Genomic DNA, 11,253 nt, shown 5'->3' with positions numbered 1-11,253 from the left:
CTTTTCCTATTTTCCTATCAAGCATTGAAATAAACTACAACCAGAACTGCTTGTGTCATACTTAGGAAAGGTATACCACACCCCTCTCTCAATAATAATACCCAATTACAACAAGCTAGTGTGTTGTGTGTTATTCTCCTGCTATAGCCCCACAGACTACCTAAAGTGCTACTTCCACCTCAAACCTGGTTGGTGGGGAGAGGCCTGCCTCTGATATGTCCTCTGCCCCACGTTTATTTTTCTGTGTCCATTTATCATTTAACCTGCTGGTCAATCCTGACTAATTTCCCCAATCTTATGAGTGTCAACACTGGGGGGAGGATTTTAATATGGGACCCGTTCATCTCTATTGAATCCGTACCCCTCGTCTGCTGATTGATGCTGAACAACATCAACTAAGTTGACACTGAATTTCCTTCCACTAGAAGCCTTGTCATCCATATCTGTTGGGTGCATTCGATTTATTGATTCAAAGGGTGTTTTACCCAGGGGCTGCTGTGTCATGAACACCTCTATAGATGTGTAAGTAACAGGACTTTCTGAGAAACCAAGATGGTTAGAGTGCTTTAGGATTCTCTGCATGCCAAACATTTTAGAACACCGCAGAGGGAGATAAAGTAAAAATTGACCAATAGTTATGTTGCTGTTAACTTGTATTAAAGAAGATTTTTTTAAGAAGACTCAGCAATCATCAGCTACTAACCTAAATCAGGAGTGATTGCATGAGTGTGTGGGGGATTCTCTTTTACTTCTTGCTTCTACCTCTTCAGATATTTCTGAACTAGGGGCTTGTGGTGAGTAATGTTGTATATCATAAAGTGAGAATTATTGAATGCTTCCCTCATACAAGGTTTCTTTCCAAACTCTCTGAAACATGGTAAAATTACCCTGTTATTAAAATAAATACCCTTGATCTAACCTACTAGTAAACCATCGGCCTATCTCCATTGACTTCCTTGACTAGGAAAGACAAATACTGGAAAGTGTGTCTCCCTGCAATTCTTATGATTCAATACTGAAAACATACTAGCTGATGAATTACTAATCTGGATTCAGAGTGGGTCATTGAATTGAAACTGCATCACTAACAATTCTAGGTGACATCCACCAAAAACTGATTTAAAGACACAGTCCCTAAATAGCTTTCCTCTCCAAATTGACTGCAATGTGTCTGAACCAAACCGTGGCTTTTGAAGAGAGAGAGAGAGAGAGAAGCTTGGAAGACTTGCCTGGGATCTATGGTTCTTCTGATAGGGACACATAGCTCAGCATTTAGTGGGGCCGATCTCCCCAGGGCCCATTGCATGACTATCCATGCCTCTGATATCATGATCAGAGGATCAATTGATTTAATAGGTTATTTGTATGATGCCACCAGTTGTGGCATTTTTTGTCCAGGAAGATTTAGATAGGCTTGCACTTTAGTTTTGTCCTGAGTATGATTCCAGCGGATATTCCAGTACGAACACATTGATTAAGGGGTCGGAATGTTGATGCTTTAGAAGATACAACGTGTTCTACATGCACCTGTTTGGGAGGAAGTGAATGACATTGCCCCATCTCCAATAGGGTGCAGCCACGTGGAGTGTAGCCAAGCTTCGTAAAACTCTCTTACAATTTGAAGAAGGACTCTTTTCTTTTTTTTGCACTTTGTATACGTCTGTCTGAGTTAAATATGCATTTCCAATGTTAAAGCATTTACGACCCTGTTCTTTTAGAGAAGGTTACAGGTTTTACTTGTTTTTTAATTTAATGGCCATTTGCTGTGTTTTAAGGGGGCGTGGGTGTACTATGGTTCGAGTGAGCTGTTATGTAAACCTTTTTGTATTAACTGAACCTATTTATAATTTACCTAACTATAAAACTTATTTTTCTGCAACTCTTTAAATAGAAGTTGTATGAAAACGTGGAGTGTCTAGACAGACACTGATAATACATATCGGTATTCTTACACGGAGGTCTTGAGAAACAAAGATAGGACTAAATACGTGATAGTTTATTTTTAATTAATACTAACTAGGAATACTGGCAAGAACGTAATTTTGAACATACTTAATCTCTAATTAAAACCAGCACTTTATATGTAATTAAGAATAATATAAGAAGTAGTGAAGATCCGGTTGTAAACTGATCAAAAATATTAAAAATAAACAAAACAATTGATTTACTCACTTTCTAAATATCATAAATGCAGCAATTATACCGTAACTAAAAGTTATTTACGATTTATCCATTACGTGCCTCGCCAAACATGGCGCGACTAGTTGGCAGTGCGCGTTTTTACATTTAAATATGGCGCCGTAAGGGAACGCGAACGCGAAAGCCGGGAAATTGACGAGGAGACGCTGCAAGAAACTGAACAGGTAAACGCCGGCTGAGATGTGAATGCGGGCACGGTTCTAGATTAAACTTGTATTTCCTACGCGTTGTAGGATATTGCACTAATCGTCTCGAACGCGGGCATTGTGTGTTTATTAATGGAATTGTCGACACTGGTTTTCTTTTACGCCTGAGTATAATTTACGAAGGCATTTCAGTATAATGTTTGAGCCTGCTACTTCGAGGAAAACGCTTATTAGCCTCAATGGTAAAGTACTTAATAAATATTTCGTTCTCTTTAGGTACACGTACTCGTGTATCCTGAATCTCTTATTGCTGCATCGGATCTGATGTACCCCTCAGGGAGAACACACCTATACTATAGGTGAGTTTCTTTCCCTTATCACTATGAATAGGAAGCATTTTTGTTCACAAATAATAGCTCCCACAAACATATAATTTTATTAAACTTACTATGAAAGTATACCTTTGTTCCAGGCTCTTCTAACTGATTTCTACATATCACAAAAAACATTGTGAAACGTTGTTTTTTGGCAAGACTTAATTGCGATTGAGGTAATACTCTGCTATCTTTATTAATGGAATGGTGCGTTTGGGACTACTTTTATCTAGCATCTACCTTGTGAGCATATAGTGTATGATATACCTGGTTTCACTGGAATAATTTTCCTTTCTTTTCTGAAGCTTTTGGGTTAATTTTGGTAGCCTCTTGAATTGACGTGTTTTGGCTCTTTACACTTTTCGTGGTGGAATTGGTTATGGGTAAACTAATATCTCTATTAGTTGGTACAAGTAATAATGTAAATATGTTTGGGTTTCAGCCCTGATGAAGTCTGTTGATGCAAGGATTAGCATCAGACGAAACACGTGTTGGCTGAAAGACAATTAAGGACGAAATTGTGAATTGGAGTAAAGAAAAATCAATAAAGGAGATTGGAATATTGGAATTGTGGAATTCTCATTAACTAAAGACTTTACTTGGCAATGAAGATATCACTTCTGCACTGAATATTATTGGACATTGTACTTGATTGGTGAATTGCAACCTATTGATTAATTTTGTGGAGCTCAGAGAGATACTGTTTTGATTGTCCATTCCCTGGAGTTCCGGGGTATCTTGGGTCACTGTTGGTAACCAGTACCTTTCTCTCTTGGAGTTCACTTTCTCGATTTAGTTGAATTTGCAATATATTCCTATACTTATAGCTGTGCGCCTGATCTTAGACTTGGTTGCCAAATCAGTTTTAGGTGTACTATGTATGGTTCGACCTAAAACCGTATTGAATGAAAGCAGGAGTGGTCTATCTAATATTTATTGTGAAGATTCTCAGTTTTTAAAAAAAATGTTTTCATGATGAATCTCTGTATTTTTTGCTTTTATGATTTATTTAGAGTGAATAAAGCGTGATTTGAATTGACTTGATTCTTTTTGACTATACCACTGTTTTGCACTGCACAAGCACTTTCTTGGTCCCTTTTGAACTAGCACATCCTGTTCTAAATGTATTACATCATTACTATTAAGAAGTTTAAATTGATGGGATAATATATATTGCAGATACTTCCGAAAGAAATATCGAGCCTTGATGTGATAATTAATAAAAAAGCAACGTATGCAGATGTGGGTCATTGTGTGACCGCTACCAAAATGTTTTAAAGATCTTCCATGAATGCAGGCAGGACCATGTTTTATTGTAATGGTTATCTATCCATGTGCTGAGTAACACTGTAGTTATGCAGCAGCGGTGGACCACATTTGGAGGCCAGGGTGACTAAATTATGCAGCAAGAAAAGGCAAATCATGCAGCGGTTATATAGCACCTCTTTGCATTACGTAAGTTGTGCTTCAGAAAAGTATAGTATCTTGCATTTTACGCACGTGCCACACTAGGAAAACATAAGGACTCAAACCATGAAGATGCAACATGTATGTGCTTTATCAAATATCTGAGTGCCTTGATGAAATACCTGCATCCTTAAAACAGCCTCAGTGAAATTGTAATTGTGTTAATAGTGAATGAAGCTTTTAAGTTTCTGCCCTTACCCTAATCAGTTTAATAGGGCTGTCTACACTACCAGGTCACCTTCTAACCTCTTTGAAGTGCTAATTATACTCATCTAGAGCTACAGGTGACCAGATTACTCTCATGTCGTGTCTGGCACAGCATTGCATCTGTTGACTAACTAGTGAACAGTTTGCGCAAGATAGTTTGCTAAAATTTGCAGTTAATGCAGCAGATGATTAATTATGTTGAGAGTGTGGCCAATTTGCCTAAGATTGGACACCTAATACCGGCGCACACTATAAGGGTTGTTCCCTTTAAACTGTTGTTCATTCATTCAGTCTCTCATGAGAACCCTCAGAAAAAAAACAGAAATCACTGATAGCCCAACTCTTCAGTCAAGCATTCATATCAGTGTACCAATATTAATCTTTCTTTTGTTTCCTACAGCTCCTTTTTTCTCCTAGCATCCTGAAGCACCTGAATATTGTTCTATAAATATTTTAAAAATGTTTTGGGTCACTTCACTGTAATCTCCACCAACTATTAATCTTCTTAAATAGTTTACTTGTTGTGCTTATAAAAGTTCTGCTTTTGTTTTGTTTTTTTAAATACATTTTTATTACTTTTAGCCTTCAAACATACTCTGGGCCAATGTTACATTTTGTATGTAGGTTTACATACAACTATCACATCACAGGTACATTCGTACCCATCAAAGGAAAGAGATGAAAGAATGAATTTCCTCAACATGTTTAGCCATACATATAGCATTGTACTGAAATGTGTGTCTAGCTTGTAAAAGTTGTTAGGAAGGTAACTCAATATCATCAATTGTATGTGTCCAAGCTTCTGCTTTCATCAGAGTCACCCCTGTCCTTGCGCTATCTCCTTCTGACCATATTGCTTTGTTGTGGTAATAACCCTAAAACAAAACAAAGGCTATCATAGTTGGCCAAGTGAAAGACATACAAGGCTTTCAGTGAGATTTAGAGGAGGGAGGTAACAGGAAATTTAGAATCCCTATTTGCTCACCACTTTTTTCCCCTACCTCATTGCAAGTGTGTGGGAAAGCAATGGTCTGCCAAGAGAAGGTGGATCTGTTGGACTCGGCAGCCTAGCAATAGGATTAGACTTTGCTCCCAATTAGGATGGTCACTTCGCAACCAATTTCCACAGTGCAATTGCTTTGAAAGAATGCATTGTAAACTCTGGCAGCCTTACACAGAAATCTGCAAAACGCCCTTGATGTCCTGGGTGAAATGTTGCTGTACTTAAGGAGCACATTCAGGTTGTGGGCTGGAAATATACTACAACACACATCAAGTTAATTAATGATAAGCTTGAATAATCTCAGTCACTAGCAAGTGATCAGGGTTGATTCCAGTCCATCGTTTTAAACTCATTATACTACACTAAACAGAGTCCAGTCATTGGCAAACTAGCCTTAGGGGCCCAATTTATATAATGGGGAATGTCACCTGTTCTACAAGGATGACAGAGTAAATCACTCAGTTGTCCAGGTGGAGGGACCCTGTGAACGATTTATAAATGACCACCAATTATTGCAGGAACCAGCATCACACTGCTTCCTATAAATGCATTTAAAAGTTCGATGCAAGGCTCCATCAACATGTCAGACCCTTGCTCCAAACTGTTTTCTTTTTTTGATTTTTTACAATAATATCCAAAAACTGGATTTTCTGATTGAAAATAATAAAGATAATGCCCCTTTCTCCACGGTGAAGGGGAATTATTTATTGTTTACTGTCCCACATCACCACGGTTTGCCTATGGGTAATGGACATTAAAGAAATGGCTACATGCCTGCCCATACTAATTGGGTAGGTGGATTTACAGCTATTTCTTTAACAAACCTTACTCCGTTTGGCTATGTTAGTGATGGACTAGTCACCGCCATAGCCAAACCTATGGTCCACTTGCATCTAAATTGGGCAGGCACCATTGTCTTTGTGATGTAGGTTCCATGTACATATACCACCAAGATATACATCAAGCCTTTAGTTCTGCTCCAATAGGAATGGTCTAGCCCAAGGTGCCTGGCCAGTTTCAGTGCCGATTTCAGTGCTAGAACCCACAGGCTGTCTTTGGCTTACTTAGCAATCTATGACTAGAGCCCTGAAATGAGATGAGAATGGGACAGCCATCAGGACAACTCACCATGCTCTGTGCAGCTACTACAACAAAAACAAATGGATGGAATGAATACTTGATTTAATTTTAGCAGCCGGTAATTGCTCAGGCCACGTTTCCATGTCATTGTTTTTGACCACTATTCCACTCAAGCCATATTCAAATCAAGCATAGCTTCAATCCCATGAACTATGTACAGCCAATTTATGAATGCATTTTCAGAAGTGATATTCGTGTTTTCCATTCTACCATCCCTCGTGGTTATTTACGAATGGCCCTATTAGACATATTTGCAGCTGTTCTTGAGGGGAGAAACCCATATTAGTGCTAAAATCATATGGTGGTATGCTACTGTACTAATTCCGCTTTTATAGTTTCATATGGTAGTTTTGATCCCATGGAGCTATCACATCTAATAGATACTGTGTCACTCTGATTCCTATGGGAGGAGTTATGGATCCCTACAAACTGTAACCTGCCACTCTGTACCCACTCTTCTTGTCACAATCATGGTTTTCTCAACCTTTCTTAACACATCCTTCAGAGTTGTGTTACAACGTTATGAGAGTTTTCACACCTATAAAATAGGAAACTAGTGGTTGAGGAAGTGGCCCTCAGAAGAGAGGAGATCTTGCTTCAAATTTGTCTTTAACACCACCCTTAAGTGTAGAGTTTGACTTGGGCCTGATTATGAGTTCTCCGGTATGACTGCTCAAACACTTAGGCTGCGGTCACTAGAAGACAACAGAAACAACTGTCTTCCACCAGCCATATTATGAGTTGACTGTAGGGCCATCAGCAGTGTTCTTGTCGGCAGTCAATGGCTTTCCATATTTATTATATGATACAAAGCGGATTTACTTGTATATTGTCACAAACATGGTTGTATTCTTTGGGGTAAAGATGCTGCTGTGAATAGGGGACCTGGAGAAAGGGATCCACATTGAACTATGATGGGGAGAACAAGAAAGGGGTGAAAATGCACCCCAGATTCTTTGATTCTGCCGATTTTCATCCAGCGGTCCCACCACCATTGTCGGTTTCTCAGAAAGCCAACTAGTAATACTGATGGCTGTGAACTGCTCTCAACCCCCCTATTTGAATTTGAATTTAAAAATGCTTATAGAGCGCACGTACACTGGATCAGTTTCATGGCGCTGGTGAGGTCCCTGAGTGAGAATGGTGGGGGAGCTAGGTACCAAAGGCCTGCTGGAATAATAGCGTTTTTAGTGACCTCCGAAACTCCATATAGGAGGAAGAGAGTCTCAAAGGTAGGGGGAGGTCATTCCAGAAGGTGGGAGCGAGCACAGCAAACTTCTGCCCCCCTGCGCGCTTCTTTTTGAACCGGGGCGTAGTCAGTAGGGCTAGGCTAGAGGAGCGGAGGTCCCTTGAAGGAACATAGGGAGAAATTGCCGAGTTGATAAAGGCAGGGGCTGTGCCAGCTCTTGCTTGAAAAGTCAAGCACCCTAACTTGAACCTAGCTCGTTGTTTTATGGGGAGCCAATGAAGGCTCCTAAGCAAAGGGGTCGAGTGGTGGGACCTAGACAGGCCGAAGACCAGGCGAGCAGCCTGGTTTTGTACTAACTGTAGGCGCTGCAAAGCATAAGCAGGGACTCCGTTGTAAATGATATTGCCATAGTCAATCTTTGACAGGACCATGGCCATAAGGATCAGCTTTAGTGCAGAAGTGGAAAAGAATCTGGCAACTTTCCGAATAACTCGTAATGTGAAGAAGCAGGAGGAGACCACCGAGTTAATGTGTGAATGGAGGGTTAATTGGTTATTGAGCATAATCCCGAGAGTTTTAACTGAACGAGAAGGGAGAGGAGGGGGTCCAAGTGACGGGGGCCAGAAAGAAGGGGACCAGGGATTGGCAGCACCGCCCGTTGCTACCAGTTCTGTTTTATCCGGATTAAGTTTCAACTGATTGATGTTCATCCAGTCTCGGATAAATAGCATGACGGACTGGAAACTGGCAACCCCTGAGGGGGAAGAAAGATCAAAAATGAGTTGAAGATCATCTGCATAATTATATGGTAGCTGCTTTCCCCCGACCACAGCCACAGTGGTCTACAGTGGTCTGGGGATGGCTGTGGGTGTCGGCAGTTTGCTGGCGGTCTTTGCAAAAGCAGTCCAGCTGTCTCATAATGCGTCAGTCTGACCACCGAGGTCTCAACGGTCAGACCACAACCCCGGGTACAGTGATTCCCTATCTGCAGAACTCATTTTCAGGCCCTACAAAAGGGAAATGTTATGGAAAGTACATTGAAGTGGCCAGAAGAGATCGGTATTACATCTTTATCCTCCCTTAGTAATAATGTCACATGTGCTTGCTAGAAAAAAAAACATGTAGAAAATCTAGGTTTACCAGAATTGTTATAAAAAATCTTCCAGCTGTTTAAGTAATGTATGTCAAATATTTTTGTATCCAGACAGGGAGGCTGGCTGCAGAGCTCTTGTACAATAATCAAGGGAGCATCATGCCATCAATCAATGCCACTGGATTCACGCCTTCTACTCTCGTCCTGATGGGCATCCCTGGACTGGAGAAGTTCCACATCTGGTTTGCTGCGCCACTGAGCATCATGTACATTGTCACAGTTCTGGGAAACTGTACTCTTCTGCTGGCTATAAAGACAGTGGTATCTCTCCACAAGCCGATGTATCTTTTCATTTCCCAGTTGGCTCTGTCCGATATAGCTCTTTCCTCTACCTTACTTCCTAAGATGCTTGGTCTATTTTGGTTTGATGCTGGAAACATCAGCTTTGGTGCCTGTCTTACTCAGATGTTCTTCTGGGTTTGTTCTGTGTCAATGGAAACCTCCATTTATACAGCCATGGCCTTTGACCGATATGTCGCAGTGTGCAACCCCCTTAGATACACCAGTATTTTAACAAATGAACTTGTCGCAAAGATAGCCTCAGCGTGCATGGTCCGCGGCATCTTGTTGGCAGCCCCCGTTCCGCTGCTCATTCTGAGACTACCATTCTGCAGCCGGCACATTGCCCATTCATTTTGTGAGAACATGGCGGTGGCAAAGCTTTCTTGTGCTGACATCACTGTTAACAACATCTACGCTTTGACCCTAGTTTTCCTCCCAGGAACACTTGACTTGTTGGGCATTGCCCTTTCTTATATAATGATTCTCAGGACTATTTTCATTCGCCCACACAAAGACTGTGTCAAGGCCTTCCGCACTTGCAGCGCCCATGTTTGCTCCATGTCCACATTCTACTTGCCACTTTTCATTGGCTCGGTTTTGAACAGATTACATGCCAGCATGCCCACATATGTGATTGTCATTGTGGTGAACACATATCTCCTTTTCCCTCCTTTCATTAATCCTTTTATTTTTGGAGTGACAGTAAAGGCAGTACAACAAGGAGTATTAAAACTCATCAGAGAGAAAAGGGGTTGGCCTAGGCTTTTATTTAACTCAGCTTTAGCTCTGAGATTGGATTCCTGACTACATATATATGTAGAAATATTCTAAAGTGTATTGATTGCACTGCTGAAATTCAACAAAGGGTTTTCTCTGCTTGGTTCTCATTTATCCTAAAGCATAAAAAAGCGTTGATGACAACTTGTATTAAACTACTTAGGTGTAAGTAATTGCAAGACATTTTTTGCACATTGACTATCGAGACCACAATATCGATGGGACAGAATATTGAAAAAAAAATCCACAATACTGAACTATATTTCTATGCACCTACAAAGATGTGGAGTTACAAATACTGAATTACTGAATCTATGCTTCCTTATATCCGCTTTCCTTTCAGTATTTTGCCCCTTGATATTCTGAACTCGATTTTCTTGTATCTCGACATTCATTAGTACAAGGAATTGCTAAGAGCATTGGTTACCTTGTTTTCAGGGTACATAGTCCACATTGCAGGACCACTGGTTTTAAACGACTGGACAATGTTGGTGATATAATGGATATGCAGCGGTTTTGAAGTACAATTGTAGGACCAATGAAGGTACTCAGTTATATGGTCTTCGAGTTTAATAAATGTATACAACAAAGTATCTATAACATGTTGTCTTCTCTTCCTGAATAAGCACCAATATTATTGAAACATTGCTGGTAGCAGGAACTACTAACCAGTCCCAAGGCACACTGTGTAGGCCCGCAGGCTCAATCCATATACTTCTACATAAACAGCTTGGCTACCAAATTCTGCACATATATACTATTACAATTGTCTTCTGACAATATGCCTATTCGTTTGGGAAATATTCTCTTCAAAGCATTCATTGCTTGAATGAGTTCTATCACTCAAAACATAAAAACTCAAAGCATTTTTGGTCGACCTGACCATTATAAGGAGAAACTACAAACAAGAAAAAAAACATACATCTATGGGAAACAGCCTTTACAACGTGGACTCAGCCATGCGTAACCTTTCCGCGCAAGCCAAACCATACTTGCCTTAACCACGCATAGGATTAACAACACATATGCGTGATTAAGGCAAAGCACGGTCTAGATGTCCTGATGGGTGGAAGGAAGCGTTGAGACAGATGGCTCGACGCTGATAGGTAAGAGTGGCTGGAGCCGTGTTTGGTGGGGAGTAGTTTTAAGGAGAGGATTTGTTTTAGGGCCTGGGGAGAGGGTCAGACCAATTTTTAGGACTTAGGGTTGGAGTGGGCTAGGGTTCTCCGAGTTTAGGGCTCAGTGCCTGTTTCAGTTTTGTGTATTTAAGTGTGGGCTATGGTTCCTCTGATGTTAGGGCTCAGGACCTGCTTAAC

General features: G+C 40.6%; 1 protein-coding gene across 4 annotated transcripts; it reads left to right on the top strand.

Moving 5' to 3' along the window:
• Positions 1-2,304: 2,304 nt before the first annotated feature.
• On the top strand, positions 2,305-10,527 carry LOC147693467 (olfactory receptor 52E4-like). 4 transcript variants are annotated; one of them, XR_015299107.1, is made up of 4 exons: positions 2,305-2,363; positions 2,622-2,704; positions 2,818-2,895; positions 3,162-3,654. XR_015299107.1 is itself a non-coding variant. In XM_086933223.1 (3 exons), exon 3 carries the CDS (start codon positions 8,978-8,980, stop codon positions 9,962-9,964), a length of 987 nt encoding a protein of 328 aa, XP_086789349.1. In that variant the 5' UTR covers positions 2,305-2,363; positions 2,622-2,704; positions 8,930-8,977; the 3' UTR covers positions 9,965-10,527. The 4 variants fall into 4 exon arrangements, 2 of the variants coding, with proteins under 2 accessions (XP_086789349.1, XP_086789350.1); XR_015299108.1 differs by lacking the exon at positions 2,818-2,895; XM_086933223.1 differs by lacking the exons at positions 2,818-2,895; positions 3,162-3,654 and adding an exon at positions 8,930-10,527.
• Positions 10,528-11,253: the final 726 nt, after the last annotated feature.

The sequence above is a fragment of the Lissotriton vulgaris genome, chromosome 8 (assembly GCF_964263255.1).
Source record: "Lissotriton vulgaris chromosome 8, aLisVul1.2, whole genome shotgun sequence".
In the NCBI taxonomy this organism is placed as follows: domain Eukaryota; kingdom Metazoa; phylum Chordata; class Amphibia; order Caudata; family Salamandridae; genus Lissotriton; species Lissotriton vulgaris.
The sequence above is the reverse complement of the archived record's forward strand: the minus strand, read 5'-3'. Positions and strand labels throughout refer to the sequence as shown.

Bases quoted from the DNA above. Each gene is read 5' to 3' on its own strand.
- LOC147693467 (XM_086933223.1), top strand. From the start codon at position 8,978: ATGCCATCAATCAATGCCACTGGATTCACGCCTTCTACTCTCGTCCTG.